Source organism: Esox lucius, chromosome 18 (genome assembly GCF_011004845.1).
Source record: "Esox lucius isolate fEsoLuc1 chromosome 18, fEsoLuc1.pri, whole genome shotgun sequence".
In the NCBI taxonomy this organism is placed as follows: Eukaryota; Metazoa; Chordata; class Actinopteri; order Esociformes; family Esocidae; genus Esox; species Esox lucius.
In genome coordinates, this window is record NC_047586.1 from 17,968,466 (window position 1) to 17,987,627 (window position 19,162).

The 19,162-nt window shown below is 38.3% G+C and overlaps 1 protein-coding gene across 2 annotated transcripts in view; it reads left to right on the plus strand.

Annotated features, from left to right (window-relative positions):
- The window catches only part of LOC105024826 (disks large-associated protein 2), a 128,131-nt gene that overhangs the window by 97,416 nt on the left and 11,553 nt on the right, over window positions 1–19,162 (plus strand). The window contains exon 6 of one of the 2 annotated variants that reach the window (XM_020056424.3): window positions 13,538–13,594. In XM_020056424.3, coding sequence (XP_019911983.1) covers window positions 13,538–13,594 — 57 coding nt within the window. Of the gene's footprint in view, window positions 1–1,684; window positions 2,538–13,537; window positions 13,595–19,162 lie in introns of those variants that run through there. The other variant, XM_020056425.2, reaches the window with a different exon arrangement.

The window sequence follows — 19,162 nt, forward strand, 5'->3', positions numbered from 1 at the left end:
AATTCAAAATGGTTCCCAACCAAATGCGAGCATGTCGAGGCTAGCGGGTCCCTTGAGTGGGGAAGGGATCCTACAGTATGATGCCGCATTGGGCAGAAGAGCAGCACCCCCTTCTCCATTTGACCCGCCATGCCGCTCTTGAAGGATAACCAGGGGGACAGAACAGCTGGAGACCTCAGTGATGCCTGTCACAGGTATTTTAATGTCAACACGCATAGCGACATATAGCTATGTTTATGTGTGTTTTTGCACTGCCTTCTCAGCAATTAATAGAAACGACCACTTTGATACAACGGTAGGATAAAGAAATCCCGTATACAATACGATGAGAAACCGACATGGGTCCGAACAACTCACAAAACTCAGAGGCCGTGGAATTCCGTGTTTGTATGCATATTCCAGAATCATCTTTGTGATAATGGTGCATTGGTGCCTCACTGGCTTTTGCAAGTTGTTTGAAGTGTCTCTATTTCAAGTTCTACAGTATATAAGCTCCTCATTAGCGGAACTTGATAAAGCACTACTTTCCAGTCTGACACATTGTGTACATATCTGGACAAAAAATGGCACTGAAAGGTATCCCGTTGCCACTGTCAACATTCAACAAGTGAGAGCAGTTACACAAGCTTTGTGTTTTCTTTTTTATATGAAGTCGACCTCTGCAAAAGGCCACAGATGGCTGGGTTTGACCCTTGGTGTGGAGGTTATCAGCTGTCTTTGACTGTGGGATTGCAGCCCCTCCCTGGTGCAGCCCTGTAGGGGGATTTACCCACCATTGGGGAACTCCACATGGTCCAATCAACCTCACGGTGAGGGACCTGACATGTTCAATAGGGTTCATAACTGCTTCTCGGCCCAATGACTTGAGTTGTGATTTTTTTTTTTTCATTGCCTTTTCATCTTTTCTGTTGCACAACAAAAGAAATCGAAAGAAACAATTGGAAAACACTTAGGAATGCGTTTTAGAAGAACATGGTTTTTAATTCAGGGAATGGTCTTTTAATTTGAAACTGACTGGTAATGATGGCTTATGTTACGAACCGATTGAGTTCCTCTTCCCAGGGTGCAGTGCGGTGAAAAGATGGAAAGATTGTGGAAGGTTGACATTCATTCAGATGAGTGAGAAGGCAGTGTAAAACACCATGAAAAGCCTGCAGTATGTGAGTCAAAATACATTGTTCAGTTGGCTCAGTGTACCTGGTACGAATTGTTCCTTTTGCATTTATATGAAAACGAAATACATCTGCGTTAGTAGATAGCAGTACAATCCTAGAGACCACATCAGAGTCTGAAGGGCACCTCTCCGTTAAGTTTTTTTTTTTTTTAACTCAACAATTACAATTAATTCTGAAAAAACAATTCTTACAAAGGGATCACCAATGCCTCACGCGATGAAAATATATTTCCGTGAGTTTGACGATCAACCAATCGCCTAGCTGTTCTTATCGCCTCTATATTCTTGAAGCGACTGATCGAAAATAGTTGCTGCGTCGGTATTCAGTTTGATCTGATACACCCAGCGAGTGGACAGGGCAAGCGTCGGTGACGTATTTTACTCACATACTGCACGCTGATCGTAGGCATGTGTCCGGCCCTTGACGTGAGGCATGACAGTTACATAACACTCCAGCTGTTCCCTCCCTTTGAATGTCCCTCTATTTGCATATTCACGTTTGTCTTCCAGAGGGATATGATGTGCTGGAAGGCACTTCTTTGCTAAACGAGGACATGATAGAAGATGACGACGGGGCTAGCTCCTCTGCCTATGTGGAGCTGGAGCGCCTGGAGAGGGAGAACGCTGTGGCTCGCAGCCAGCACAGCACCAGCTCCACCGTAACCGCTATCTCTGTCCCCCCGAACTCGCCGCCTGCCTACCGCATTCCAGCCGCGCCCTCTATAGCCGCCCCCGATCCGCCGGTACCTCAGGCCATCCAGGCTTTCAAAGAGTCCGCCAACATGGTGGCTGCCTTCAACATGCAGTGGAAAGACGAGATTTCGGCCATGCGCTATGAACTGGCCGAGCTGCGCAGGGACGTGTGCGGCGAGCTCAAGACCTTCAACAGCAACTTCTTCAACTTCACCCAGTGTTACAATATGTGGACGCTATGTCGCGAGAGTGCCAGCGACAGCTCGACACAGACCGGGGACCGAGTGTCTGTAGGCGTCCAGGCCGGGACCAGCGGCCCAGTTAGACAGAACACAGAGGACAAGTCTGTCATGTGCCAACCAGAACCATGCCCATTTAGCATCATAGACCTGATGGACCCTCCTCGCATTGAGATCACTGGCAATTCAACGCCGGAGGAGGAGCTGAGCAGCCCTTCCAGCTCCCGGCCTTCAGAAGATTCCTCAACGTGGGATAACAGGAAGCAGAAGAGCCGCAAAAGATCGTCAGGGGGCGGCCGCAGAAGTGCCAGCCTGGAACTCTGGAGTAGGAAGTACACAAGTGGGCCCATGTCATACCTGTCAATGTCATTTTAATCATTCCCACACAATCCAGATGAACACACAACACAAAAGGGATTTCCCCTCGATGAAACGTCCCCAGACAACAAGTGGGGGGGGGGGGGGGGGGGTTGCATCTTACGCGCGCAGAGAGAGAGTCAGGGCATTGTCGCTGAATGTCCCTTTACTATGCAGACATCTCGATGTTGGCCTGTCATTCTCAGAGCAAGTTATGACAACACTAAACAAATCAATAATAAGGGACCTGTAAAGCCATTATAAAGGGATGCCTTGAATTCTTTGGAATGTGACAGACAATTATATGAATGTTACATAGTATTAATCCCTAAGCACCACCTAAATAGGCTGCTGTCTATCGGACATTAAAAAGTATCTTAATGTATGTGACACTGAGTCACCAATTTGACTGTTTTTTGTGATCAGCAGGTAAGATATTGCTCAAGCCACCTTAAATAGAAATGACTGCGAATGTACTCTCTCGACTGTGCTTATCTCATAACTAAGGTATGCTATATCATTTTGCCACTCCATGAGGTAGGAAACAACCACCTTGATATGATTTAATGAATGCACAAAATAACTATTTTTGTTAGGAAGTTGAATTATAATGGCTCATTTTCTTTCTAGCCCCACCTTGAAAACAAATTTCCATCCCTGCTTAAACCAATTAGATCCTTTTAGAAAAGCAAAGAAATACAAACAGGGGAGAAGGGCCTCGAACCTTTATGAAGCCCAAAAAAAATTCAGAAACCGCAAATTTGCTTATATCTAAATTACAGAGCAAATTGTCATGAAATGTCAAACCTAGATTGTTCGTGGTAACTGAGCCATGAATTTCCAGTGACTTGGTGGCTTGTTTCCCAAGTGTATTCATTCCAGAAAGCTAAGCACCAGATTACATGATACTGAAGTGATACTGTGAAGAACTTTTTAAATCATAATTTTTGTATGGATTAAATCAAAAAGAAAGAGATCATATTTATTAACAAGAAAAATAAGTCTTATCAAAAACCATTCCAGGGCCATTCCATCTGTCATCGTACAAATGTATATTTTTCAGTCCATTGTGGCGTGGTTGGTTCAACATGGGCATTTTGAAAGCTGTAAATAATTTATTGATTGGAGGCAAATGGAACAATACAACATACCAAAGCTTTATACAACTTTACTTTTAGTGGAAAATAAATATAATATTTAAATTATTTTCAGACTTTTCAACAAAGTGAGGGATAATTATAATTTCAGCCAAATATATTAATGTATAATATCTAACATGACTTAAGCAATTACATAATTTACTTTAAAAGATTTGTATTGATTTGAAATTGTACCGTTTTAATGCAGCAAGGCATCTCCAACATTTTAGTAACCCAGCTTCTTAAAAACTCATTAATTTATGTTTACATGTCAGTTGTATTGTAATGTACAATGTACATCATATAGCTAAACATTTAAAGTGAAAATAGTAACTAATCTAAAATGTTTAAGTGTACTTAATTAAAATGAAATTCACCTACATCTTACAATTTCGATCCAATGTCCAAGAAAGGGATACAAAGAGACCACAAAACAGTGACAGTAAGCATTATCTGAGTACACCTTAATTTCATTCCAGCACAATCTACTATATGTTACATGTTTCAACAATATATGTGTATATAAATGTACTATTTTTGTAGAGACTGAAATTGATGGCTTATATTTTCACTTTCTGTCATTCATGGTGATAACCACAAAATGTTCTTACATTATCCTTCTAAGGGGGGTTACCACTGGCCCATAACTTTCCTACATGGTTCTAAATCTAGCCCGGCAACTTTAACCTAGTGTAGTTTCATTCAATACTAAAATGCAATCACTGCCCTGTGTATTATATATCACAATATTCTCCTAGATAGTCCTTGTCTATAAGCCAATCAGAGGGCATAGTCCAACCACCTCTTCCTCAATGTTTCCTGGGGGACATGGTCGTATTATACCCCCGAATGTACTAATACCGCCTTCACTAGTGATGGCAAAGCCAGGCTCTATGGAAACCTTAAAAGGTGGAGTCCTCAAATATCTTCTTTTGAGTGTTCCTAAAAAAGCTTTGACTAGAAATGAACAAGTCACAAGTTACCCCTAACCACTCATCTCCTTCATTGTCACATCATACAACGGCCTGGCCCCATGGAAATGTGACCCACTGCAACAGCTTCTAGATCCACAGCGCACCTATTTGTGGATTTCCAGAACAGGAATGTATAAGACGCTTGAACGAATCACACCCCTAACTCAAATCCCTCAAGTACTTCCTATGGATGACATGTTTCAACTTGAAGATCTCTTCATCTGGAAAGTGCTTTTTTTGGCACGTCCAAAAAAAACTTACTTAGAAGCAAGTGGCACTTTGGGAGGTGTACCAAAAGAAGAACGGTGAACTGATATCTGCCACCAAAATATGAAATAATCACAAATTCTGAGCTGGCAATTGTATTGTTATTTAGCCTGGCAATGGATTGTTTTTCTTTTTGCCCTTGAAGTGTTCCAATGCCATACTACCTAATGGACATCTAAAGGTTAGTTCCTGTCCTAGAAAATCAAATAGTTAACTATACATTTTTTTCTCTTTGCAATACAGGAGCAACAATATACATATTTCATACCCTACCTGGTTGTTATCGACTCAGATATCCTAAAAAAAAAAAAGGATCTGTAATGTTCCCTGAATGTGTCCTTCATAAATAAACAGCCACAGGTTGGCTGACATTTTCTGCAGTTTCAGAGGAAAGATAAGACTGTGAGAGCATCACAAAAATCAAGCTAGTTAGAATTTTATTAAAAAAAGAAAAACAGAATGGTCTAAGAAACTCTAGCATTCATATTTTCCTCTTTTTGCTTGGAATGACAGAGGAGAAAACAAGTTGCTTCCTCTTCTGCGTCCTTCCTAGTCTGGGGAGACTGAACTGATATAAAGGTGCTGAATCTATGATGGGGGCAAGTCAACTCTTGATGTCTCAAAACTACATTCATTCATTCTATGCAAACTTATGTCCATTTTCTCTAGTATTGTTTCAGGTTATATTCTGTTTTTGTAGTTGGTATTACGTTTTGGGTTTGTTCTCCTCACTACTTTAGTCTTTAACACTGGAAATTACATATCATGAACTATTTGATTGTGCAGAGACATTAATAGTAAATATGTTGCATGAAACTCAGGCAAAGCTATTCATTCTGTTGCTTTTTCAAAAGCTGGTCATACAAATATCATATTTTTTATTATTGTCAACTATTGATAGAAAGTCATATCAGCCTTGAAAGGTAATATATGTAATTTATTTCCTGCATCATGTAGTCATAAATTAAACATTTCACTCCTGGACGACTTGAGATGTAGCAAAGATGTACTGAGATGTACTGAGAATAATATTTTTATTTAGTCAGAACATTGGGCAAAGAACCTTGATTCACAAAGGGAAAAGGGTAAAGGTGTTGGCAGAGGCATGGCTTACACATTGTGTTGAACTATTACTGGTGCCGTATTTGGAAAAATAAGAAACAGCCTAATCAGTTTCTGCTGCTCAAAATGCACATCACAGAAATTAACATAATCAATGAATACTATAATGTAACATGTGACAAAAGGACTAACCAGTTACAAGTAACCATAGCTGAATCAAACACATGTTCATGAAAGCAAAATTCTCAAAGTTATCTAAGAGTTTTTTGTTGATATTTCATGTGGTATGGACAAACATTTATAACCTGTTTTGGAATGCATTTTTTTCATATGGTTAAACATTTTCCAATAAGGTTAATACACAAATACAATTAATAGGACAGGCATCATCTCAGACAAAGATTAGGGTTATGGTTTGTGATAGTAAAACAGACTCACAAGAAACATTATCTAACATCAGGTATGCTACCACCATGTACTGGATAGGTCAACGCTGTCCCTGTGTGGAGTAAGCTTCATGCTTCAAGCTTACTTGATTGGTTCCTCGGTAGGGTGATCTTCATTTCAGGGCATCTGCGCAAAATAGGTCTCGTATTCCAAAAAATATAGATGTCTCAAAGTGTAGTAAGCCTAGCTCCATATAAGTTATGCAAAATGTGGCATGAGTTCAAATCTTAAATTAGTTTAATAATCCTAGAAAATCTAGAACAACATTTCAATTGTTTTGAGTGTTAGTGTGTTGAGAATTTAACGGCAGCCTAAAAATGAAGATTAAGAGGATTAAGAATTAAAAAAGGTACCATATCTATGTTCAACCTCACAGAACAGAGAACATTGCTATAGCCGCTAGTGATATTGCATAGGCTATACATGGATTTATAGCATACCTACACTTTGGCCTACTAACTTTTAATGGGCACATACTTGACTGTGTTGTATGTTGTTTGTCTTTGAGAGCCTACAGTGGAGTATTTCCTGAAATTAAAACGTCGCTTGAAGGGGAATACAAACTTGTGGCTACTGCATCGTGTTCTGTCCAGGCTTAACACCCTGGTGGATCATGTCACAAGTTATTGACAAAAGGGACAGCTGGTGACTAGATTACATTGTTAAATGAATACCATGTGTTTAGACATTTTCATTTGACATTAAAATTGGCATATATGCAAAAACTTTAAATATTACCTAATTAAAGTAGTTGCTAGTAGCCTAGTCAAGGATGCAGAATGCTATATCGGCACACATTATATGTTACTGACCAATGGGCCAAAGAAAAATAATCTGTGTGGCCAATGGTTGACCTATTTTATGAAATACTGGTAGTTCACAGGTAATAACATTGAAATGTTAGGGTTTTTAAGAATTTGTTCCATGATGTAATCACTACCACATGGTTAGCTAACATGTTAGGTCACCTGATGGGAATAGCTACAACATAGCATTCTATCCTAGGAGAGTACATACAGTAGACGATGTTAAGGGGCTAATCTGCATTTTGAGGAGGATAAACTGTTTCACTTCAGTCTGTTTCTAATATTCGTAAGCATGGCCCTAGTATGAACTCTTGAGTGATCAGACCATATTAATTATACTGTATATCTGGTATGTGTGTTTCATGTTAAAATTATTTAATGGACCACCGAGATGATTTATTTTGGCATCTCATTGCTACAGAGATCTGACACAAATACTGTGCTGCCCTTTTGATGTCCAGACTTAGAGTTCACGGGTTTGGATTGGAATCTGATCGCAGTTCAATTAAAAATAAAATGTGATTGAAAAAAAAATAGACTGTTTCAATATAATTCATTTTCTACACTTTTTCTCCTCCTGTTTTTAAACATTTTTAAGAAAATAAACATTTGAAGTATAATATAACAAGAACATGTTCTAATGGCACTTTAATGCTTTTCTTTTATTACAGTCTAGGTAGGACTTAAGGCAGGTAAAAGCCCCAGCATGTTTTATTTTCTTACAGGATTTGTATGTCCGAGTCTACCTGAAGCGCTGCAATCGATATACCAATCTAGGATGCATTCCTGTTTGCTATGGGTTGACCCCTGCTTTATATCATTTGTTTACAGATTTATATAAATGAAGGTTTCATTGATTTTATTTTATTTCAGAACATACGGTCTATGTAATTTATGTATTTTTGCTAATTCTGAATGTATTTTCTTTGCCAATTCTGAAGGTTTCATTGTGGGATGTCAGTTCTTACAACCTTTTTGTATGTTTTCATGAATCAATATAAAAAATATGAAACAATTTAAAAGATGTTTGAAAAAGTTAAAGATGTTTTGAATGGTTGTGTAGTATATTCATCAATTCTATGGGGGATCATAGCTTTACGGTGGCAATCAAAAATTCCAATTTGTTTTTTTATTCTGTGGAAAGAGTCAATATTTATGTTTGGCATAGATGGATACATATAATATGAATGAAGCACATGACTAAATATCAGTGATACAGGGAAACAGCACAAAAACAGTAACAAAGACCCACACACAGCATGGGAACAGTGACTATGAACCTCTCAATATGTTTTCTTTTTGTACTAAGCTATCACTTTTTTTTCATTATAGGCGCCCGTAGCTTAGCTGGGGGGCGTAGAGCGTACGGTAGGTCTGGTAGGGCACCATTTTCTTATTCTTTCTTCTATGTTGTTTATACATTTGTTTACACCATTTCTCACTTCTGGGTATTTTAATGTAGAATGTGTCATTATTATTCAGTCCTTTGTGAGTATTGTCATATTTATTTTCCTGAATTTGATTAAAAAGTAAAGTAAAATATTTTTTGCATTCCCAAAACTTACGAAGTACTGAAGTAATGTCACTACAAATTGCATTGTGTTGACACAAATGCCTTATTTACATTTATTTTTTCAACTTTTTCTATTACATGGTGCCTGCATGGTACCTTAATGACATACAAACAAACTCTCATTCCATTGGATATGTCTTACGCTTGTCTTTTACACATTCAAAACACTCCTGAGATGCATGTAACCCAGAAACAAGTCCCTGCATTGTAGTTTTCATACAATAGCCATACAAGTTTTCATTTGTTTGTTATTTATGAATGTCCTGAACTGTTTATTACAAATTTCAACATTATTATGATTATTATAATTATTGTTATTATTGTTGTTGTTGTTACTACTACTAACATTATATTATTGGCATTTGTATTTTACCTGAATCACGTTATTTATTTAATCAGTAATGATTTCATTTTTCCCAACTGTTTTTATTTCATTTACTTTTCATGAAATGTAGCTTAGAAAATAAGTAGCCTCAAACGAGGCTTGGCTTGTGAGTCATAGGAACGGGAACCTATACCCTGTTCCTTTAGAGTGAGTCAGCTTGGTGGACAGGACACTAGTTTCTTAGAAGATATTCATCTACAAGTCACACAGACACCTGGATAATCTGAAGAGTGCCCACTGCAGAAGCAGACATTAGAAAACAAGGGGAGGTTTCCAAAAGTGCTGTACATTGTACATTGTTGAAACATACTCCAGCCCATTGATCTGTAAAGGTTGGTTGTGGTATTCCATACATGAAAGGTTAATCCACGTTGCATCCATGGGGGCATCACCACTGTATGTATATATGTATGTGGCTCTGGAAAACATAATTGTGTTTTCTACTTTCAACTGAGGATACAATACAGTAGCTCTTTAGCTCAGAAAACGAGCACTAGTGGAGTCAGCAGGACCCTAATGGACTGTCCTCATTCTTGACCTGTCCCTTATCGAGTTTGTCCTCAGTCCAGCCATCTTTCCATCCATTAATCCATTAATCCACTCCATTCATTATGCCAAAGCAATGAGTATACAATACTGTGCAAAATACTTCCCTTTTAACAAGGAAAGCAATACTTTCCTGCTCTTATATGGTTTTTGTAAATTCCAGAACACATGACCAGCATTTGAATGTTGGTCTGAGCAGGGTTTCTCTAATCTGAACTCGTAGCCATAAGTAATTCAGCATGATGACTCCCCATACCTCACTGTTCATGCTTTATCAGCTGCCCCCATGCTCATGTCGCTTGTCAGTACTTCCATGTCCTTCCGTACCATTACTGACTCGGGAACAATCCCCTACCCTCCAGCCTTAGGGCTGGTCGTGCGTCCACGGCTACAGCAGGGGACCACCAATGGCTCAAACGGAGGGAAGTGAATAGAGGAGAGTGACTGTCAGTCGAAATGGTCACAATGTGGCTGAAATCCTTGACCACCGGGAAACTTATGAAACGCTCAGAGTTCCTCTGGACAGAATAAAGGAATCAAAGGCAGACTGACCAGACAGAACATAATAGAAAAGCAATACAAATATACTGTGTTTGTTATATTTTATATTAAGCTGCCTTATACAATGTAGTTACTCCAGAACTATTTACAAGTGTTATTTTACACCGGTACACCATCTACAGGCAGCTGCAGATAAATATTAAAAGTATTTGCTTTAATTTATTGCAATTTTTTGGAATAGGCAATTGAAATTATACAAAAATGAGTGTTGTATCCAGGCAACTTGATGTTATGTAATAATGAATCAAAGGTCACAGGAAAAAATTATCCTAACCAAAATGATGTCCTTTTTGTTTTGCTAATCTATGTTATTTATTTATATACCTAATTACCAAGTTTCCCCAAAAATAAAAACCTTATTACTAATGCCAAGCGTACACCACAGGTCTTAACATTGCTACGCCTCGCATTTTATTAAACCACAGCTTTTCCTGTAATTTTCTTCTGTCATGTAAATGTGGCATGCATATTAAACAACGTGGCGTGTACATTAAACAACGTGGCATAGTCGCGGACACACCCTGCAAGGTTCTTCAGGCCTTCTTAAAAACGATCAATGCCAAACATGTTGTGATGATTCACATAGACAATGTGGTCACTATGTGAGTGGAGCTGGAAGCAGCCTGTGAGCCATCGTCTCACTGGCTTATGTTTGGCAAGCTCTCACTGGTTATTGCTGATGAATGTGTTTGGAAATATTGGGATGTCTAGGACAGCTCAAAGATCGGACCGGTAGCCTTCCGATTGCCACTCTGACCAGTTCACTTTAAACCAGCTTCGGAGACGTTCGCCCATCTCAGAAATGTGTGTGAGACAGCTAAATCGTGTAGTGTTTGCCGAGCTTCAGGAATTGGCATGCCAGCACGTGTTTTCCATGTTGTGTTACATCTCCGTAGGGGTAGGAAAGGGACCGACCCTCAGCCAAATAGATAAAGAGATTGGAGGAGAAACATGAACCTTTTTTGCAGCTTCCAGGCTGCCTTTCTGTTGTGTTGGTTAAATGGCCTCCTCTGTCCTCACCGGCCCGCTTCGTCCTATTTGCTCTGTGGCTTTGCTCTCTGAACGTCATGGCCCAATCTAAACACTGCCAATTCAATCTCATGTTTATGTGGTGTTTGCCTGGCAGACTAGTTAATTGAATGTATGATTTATGTCTTTCTCTTTATTTTCCCTCCTACTATACCCAATTTCCAGTTGTTTGTCAAACCCATTTGTTATCTGCATCATGTTTTTTTTCCAAACATTTATTTAGTTACGTTATTGTGTTATCTTTCTTTCATTTACTCATTCAGATGATATTTTTTTGTCTTCCATATACTTACTTACATTTTATTTTATCATATGTTGACTTTTACCTGGTTATGTTATATGTGCTACATGTAGAATGTATACCCCCTGTGTAAGCTGGTGAATAGCAGCGACACAAGTCGGCATTTAAATCCCCCGCCTCCCAGTCACATTAGTGTTCAACATTTTGTTCCCCTGGCTTTCAAAAGCTGTGATATTTTTTTGTTGCAATGATTCCCTACATGATATAATAATTGTTTTCTCATATAATCTGAATCTGAGGAATGAGTGTAGAATTTTGGCCAACAGGAAATCACAAAGGTAAACCCAGTTGTGCTTGAGGCTGCGCTTTTCTGTATGTAATATTTCCAATATGCGTTGGCAGACATTAGTGATGATCCGGAACATGTCAATTGGTTTTCACATGCAAGAAGTTCATATGAGCTAACCTTTCAACATGAACACTGACACTAGTTCATTTGCACTCTAAATATGCACACGACACGGACCAGAATGAATTTGTTGAAAGTTGTTTTCTCTTCTCAATGGCGAATGGCCTGTACACATCACAACATATTTCATATTTCAATAATGTTCTGAAATTGTTTTGATGAATGTAGAGTTTCTAACAGGTCTTGTCTCTCATTATATTTTGCATTTATTTTAGGAGATATAGATCAAAATAGTGCCTTTTCATTAATACAGATGGCAATGAAACCTTTTGTTTAGTTACTTTTTCCTCGGTTTACTGGAAGTTTCCAGTGTGTCTATCTGGTTTACATATCAACAATATTAGGCAGGGTTGAAGTCAGTAGCAATTGACCTCCACTGATTAATTAGCATTAAAAAAATGGTTGTCATTACTATTCCAATAATCTTTAGCCAGTGAAAGAATCATATAATTTTTTGCACAGTCAATTTCTATTATTTAACATCACTTTGAAGCAAACTTGGGAATTGGTAGGAGTTACCAGTTGATATCTATCCCAAAATGTCATTGTTTTAAAACCTAATGCTGTAGCAGTATTTTCATCTTCTCTTATTTGGCAAGGGAACTGGATAAACGTTCGGTTCCATCTCAATATTATTAACTTTCTATCAGGTAAGTTGAATGAAAATGTCTTTTCATTTACAGCAACAACCCTGGAGCAATTAGGGTTAACTGCCTTGCTCAGGGGCAGAACAACAGCTTTTTCAACTTTACAGGTCGATGATTTGATCTAGCAACTTTTCAGTTACTGGTCAGATGCTCTTACCACTTGGCTACCAGCCCTAACCAGCGGATTCTTGTTGCAGCAAACATCCACTTATGTGGCGCCTGTTTTGCCACAGAGACTTCGATCATTTTGGGCGTTGTGATCCCAGTCTGTTGTGGATGGTCCATTTTGACAATGAGTGACATCCGGCTCAACATAACGGACTGTTTAAATGTGATGTGTACAGGCCATTAGTGTGGGCGCTGCCTGAGGAAGAGTTGACCACGCCACTCAATGATGCCAACGAAAGACATAAAATAGCAATGAAAGGATTCTACATGTAGCTCCATTAACTAGCCTGTCTGATATTTTAGGTTTACGTTGTCATGTTTGCCAGTTTGTCTATATGGTGTGCATCAGGGCACGGTTCTATGCTCTGAGATGATTAGATGATGCCGCATGTTCTGTTAAGCACAATCTAATACCTGTGACTCAAGCAGTCACAACTGAAAACAGTATCATTTACCTTTCTGTGTGAATGGCCTTGTTGTGGATGGAAACACAGCATACGCTGAAAACTCTGGACCATCCCAGCAAGATGATGTCCATGTCTTTGCTTGTTATTGATTGACCAAATATCAGGATCACGGAGAAGAAATGTATGTTCATGTAATCTGAAATGTGTCCGTGGCTCTCAATTGAATGTGACCCTGATACTTGTTGGACTGAGGCATGGTAGGTACTGTTATACTAAACGGACCTTCGTGTGAAATGAGTCTTTCCTGTACTTTCATTTTCCCCTAATTAACTGGTGTTGCCTACTCTTTCCAGGTATACAGTTTCGTCTCCCTTCTTCCTGCAGTGTGGACCGAGACAATCCACCTCCAGGTAAAAAGAAAAGCCTCATTCATTTTACCATTGTGAAACCGGCAGCATTAAATCAAGTCCTTAAGTCATTATGGCTCTCAGTGTGGGCACCTCTGCGGCCAATCACTTTGTCTGATGACTGTGTTAGGGGAGGAGTTAAAGGTGGTCGCTACCCACTATGAGGACGGATTGATCTCTTTTCAAGAAATGTTGTAGCCCAGTCTATAAATGGCTTTTTGTAACTCTGTCCCATGCTTCTCCCGTTGGCTGTAACACACCAGCACCTGAATACTGACAGAGACATGTCAAGTTGCAGTACATTGTATGTGGCAATGCCGTGCATCATTTCAAGCATTCTCGACTTTTTAAGCATTCTTTATTGCATGTACATTTTTTTAATTGCTTGCTTCGTTACCTTTGTTTTTGCCATTTACATTAAGTGATCCTATGCTACACATACAAAGCAGGTAATTATACTGTGAATTTTAATTGTTCCATGTTCTCTCTTAGGTTGAATTCCAACATGAATTAAACATCACTGTAAGCAAGCATTGAGGTTGAATCAACATACAGCTGTATACCAACCAGCGGCTATAGGATTGTGAAGGTTTCAAAGTAGATTTCTGCAGTACCTTCATTGATGAATTAGTTTTGAGAGTCTAAACCTATATCCCTAATCTCTGGGCTTCATAGGGAAACAAATTTGTATACACTTTTGAAGTGTACTACCATTTAATGTGGAATTAGCATATTTAATCATTGTGTTTCCATCTGACTGTCAAACAATCACTTCAAAAGGCTCCTTAAATACTGATTACCTGCACACATTCATCCACAAAAATAATTCCTGTGATGTGTAAATGGTCCTTGTGAACATCGATCTTAGCCTCTCATCTGTCTCTGAAATTTCACAAACCAAGTAGGTATGCAGAATATCTTTATTCAGTTACTAGTTGTTTTCAGAGCAGACAGCGTTTCGATACTGTTTTGGCCTTCCCTTCACTGTCTACTTTATATGCACCTCATTTGGAATTTTATTGGTAAACCAACTATACGCTACCATTTAAAAGTTTGGGGTCAGTTAGAAATGTTTTTATAAAAAATAAGCGCATTTTTGTCCATTAAAATAACATAGAATTCGATCAGAAATACAGTGTAGACATTGTTTATGTTGGAAATGACTACTGTAGCTGGAAATGGCTACATAGACATACAGAGGCCCATTATCAGCAACCATCAGTCCTGTCTTCCAATGGCACCTCATGTTTGCTAATGCAAGTTAATCATTTTAAAAGTCTAATTGATTATTAGAAAACCATTTTGCAATTATGTTAGCACAGCTGAAGACTGGCCTTGTTTAGATTAGTTGAGTGGAGCATCAGCAATTGTGGGTTCAATTACAGGCTCACATTGGCCAGAAACAAAGAACATTCATCTGCAGAAATGAAGGCTACACTTTGCGACAAATAGCCAAGAAACTGAAGATCTTGCACAACACTGCATACTACTTCCTTCACAGAACAGTGCAAACTGGCTCTAACCAGAACAGAAAGAGTGGGAGGCCCAGGTGCACAACAAAGCAATAGGACAAATACATTAGAGTGTCTAGTTTCAGAAACAGAAGCCTCACAGGTCTTCAAATAGCAGTAAAATAGTACCTGCAAAACACCAGTCTCAACATCAACCGCAAAGCGGTGACACCATGATGCTGGCCAACAAAATGAAAAGATTAAGATGGGAAAAAAAAAAACACAGTCACTGGACAGAGGAAGATTGGAAGACACTGGACAGACAAATCTATATTTTAGGTGTTTGGATAACAAAGAGTAACATTTGTGAGATGCAGACCAAATGAAAAGAGTGCTTGACATTCCTAAGTGACCCCAAACTTTTGAATGGTAGTGTATGTGGTACCTACACTATTAATATAATATTTTACACATATTTAATATATGAAACGTACATTTTCAATGGATTGTCTTGTTGCCAAGAATATATAGCAATGATGTTAAACACGTTTACAGGATATGATCCCATAGATATTTACATGTCTCCTGGATTCAATCTCATTGTTATACAGGGAGTGGAAACAGACTTTCTGGACCAAATAGCAGTGCAGTTCACTTAAATGACAATTTGTTCATATTTGAACAAAGGAGAAAACAGGACTTTCAATCAGGGTCTAAAAATCTCTCACTTCATAAAATGTCACATTACAGTCCTTCACTGTTATCTAGTGAACCACTGGCAAACTGCAGCTATTGGACTTAAGCCTTCTATGAGGAAAACAAACAAAAAACGTATCAAACTGAATAATCAAAATAAAATGGAATTATAGAATCATTTGTTTCCTCCATATAGCTCAAATGCAAGAGAATCAATGCATTATGATGACATCATAAATGAATCAAACACGCCTGAGCCAGATTGTGTGATCGTTGGAGTGGATGGAGGCACATTCAATTGGAATACTCTGGGTTTACATTTTTCTTTAATAGCAACTGTTTTTCTCATTTTGCTCCACTATCGCTCAGCCATAAGCTCTGGTCATGCTATGCCCTGCATTTTTCATTTCCTTTATCACCCATTTTAGATTTAGCTATAGCCTAAAATATGCTGTTGACATATTAAGTGCTTCTTCTCAGCCTAGTTCAAAAGCAAACGGTAGCCTACATATTCACAAAAGTAGATGGGGTGTTTGTTCAATTATGTTTGTAAACACGCCATTTATGGAGCGAATAAGGAGCTTAGCATTTTCTCGAAGTTTAACAAAGCTGAACTTTTGTCATGGACACATAGGATGTGAGAGCTTGAATCTCAGAGAGAAATTAACCATATGCACTCAATATGCACTTCATTTTACTGAAAGCTAATCTTGAATATGGCTCTATTAAAAAATTTGACAACATATTCTCCTTGATCAGATTTCCTGGAGCCACCACCATTGTCAGGCAGCTCAAAATTGTGGAGAAGCTAGGCATCTGCTACTATAGCAATTTACTGGCAGTGAGTAAAGTGTCTAGGTGTCTTCTAAATATGTCACTTTTGTCTCCCCAAAACTGTGCCACACATTGCAAGTCAAATTGTGATTGATTCTACTGTCATTCTGAAATGCTGCTTTTGTGGCCAGTAGACGGTTGAACTACCTACATTTGTCAGCCCACAGACCACCAAAGAAAAGTTCTGACTGCACATTTTAAAGAGATTAAATTAGAATACCATTAAAAGTATTGAATACAAAATTATTGTATATTTGTAAATATGAAAGTGTAGAAAGCCCTAGCATTGTCTCACTGTTCAAACCACACCACGTCTTGCAAGATATTCCACTTTTTAAGTCAATTAATGAATGATTGTGGTTATGTAAATGCGGTAATGATAAATAATAGTGTGATAAATTACAGTTTTCTTGGCAGCTGTATAATTACTTGTGCAGCCTCTGATTAAACTGGTGTGATGAGTTCCTGATATTTTTTTATTTAATTAGTGCTCTGCACAGGACAGTACCTGCTTCCTTTAACTCTGCTACTGTGTAAAGCTTTAAGTAATCATGGCCTAATGACTGACCAGGCTTTAACACTGGTTCAGCTCTGACGTCCAGGGGCAATTTCGCTCAGATATCAGATTAGCAAGCAAGTCAGTTTATATAGCACAATTCATACATAGAAGCAATTCAATGTGCTTTACAAAGAAAAATAAAACAATATAAAAATACAATAGCATAAATACAAATACTCAAATGAAAAAAAATCTAAACAACATCATAATAATAAAGCAATGAAAAAGAAAATAGAACTAGAATATAAATGGGATAAAAACATAGGAAGATATACAATCTGTAAGGCTAAACAGTGAGGTTAAGTTTCAGTGCTCACTCATAGACTCATGAAAAGAGAATTGTTTTTAACCTGGATGATAGATAGGGCCCGAGAATCCATCTCTTTACTAATACTAGTTATTTTATTTTTGTTTCCAAACACAATAATCTCTGTTTTATCTTGGTTTAATTGTAGACAATTTTGGTTCATTCAGGTGCACTATTTTTTTGAGCCATATATATTTGAGTATCATCCGCATAGCTATGGAAGTTAATGTTGTTGTTCTGTATAATTTGGCCCAGAAGTAGCATATAGATATTGAACAGAAGCAGTCTGAGAACTGATCCCTGGGGAACATGTCATAGCCACCCTAACAGATTCATGATGACCAATGGTTACAAAGTAACTCCGGCCATCTAGATAAGATCTAATCCAATCAAGGACTGTCCCGGAGAGTCCTACCCAATTTTCCCGCATATCTAGAAGTGTTCTATGATCTACAGTGTCAAATACTGAGAGCTCATAGAACCAGAACTGTTATTTTATCGGAATCAGTATTCAGTCGTATATCATTTAAAACTTTTATCAGGGCCATTTAACATGGCATAAGTCAGAGTGATGAGTTAATAAAGTCATAGGTATTACAGCTTTTAAACTGCAGCATTGTTTTCTTCACCACCATAACAAAATGTGTAGAAATGCATGATATTAACATTTGAGATGCACATGTTTCTCTCTGTCATCTGTCATCTGTCATCTCTGGATTTGGATCTACAACCCTGGTTTTGTCAGCGCTGCACTATACCAACTGAGCTACTCAGTACCGTGTCTGTCTGCTTTCTCTTGGATAGCAGGGAGGCAATATGGGGTTGCTTTCTGGGTACAGGTGTTCTGCTTTTTCAAAGCCATTGGCGTCTACTGAGTATATCAATCTATTCTGTTTGAATGGAAAGCTTTAAAGCTTTAAAAAGTTCACATTTCGTTGCCAGCGTCAAACCATTAGAGCTCAGGAAAGAAATGTAAAGATGAAGGCTGCCTATGACTGCGTCACCTGTCCCACTCAATTTGGTATCCACCCACAAAGTCTGGCAGAAAAACTACAACTCTTTCTAGTTGGAATAAATACATTTAATGTAACACTATATGACAAGTTCTTCAAGATTCGCCTAATGACAAGATTCAAACCTAATGACAATTTAATCGATCTATTCCAAGATGTGCTTGTGAATTTTTTTATGGATAAATTCAGATTGTAGTTTTCCTGATAGTACACAAGTAGTCATTATGTCAAAGATGTGTCATCCAGCAGATGGTGGTGTGTGCAATGGATTAAGGAGTCTTTTCAATAGCAAGAACACTGAAAATTAATAAGTGAACAGGTCATTGTTTCAGTGAAAGGATGAACACATGAACAAACGAATGCCTGAATAAATGTACATGAGAAGTGTTGAGTCCAGTTAAACAACTTACGTCAGGGGAAATCTATTTCTGTCATTTCAATGTATGCCTTTCTCCCTCAGTGACCTATTCAACAATTTCAGGAAATAGTGGTTTAGAAATGTCCCATGTCAACATTACCATCCACTAGGCCATCAGATTGCAGTAGTTTCGCTGCAGCTGGTGTGTGTTATGACAGATCAACGTAGTATTTGGGACTCCAGTACGATAAACCATATGAGCTGTTTCTTCTACCAAATACAAAGGACTGTTAAATGTCGTTATTCATTATACTTCATCTTGGATGGCATCATTCCACAAATCTAACAACTGT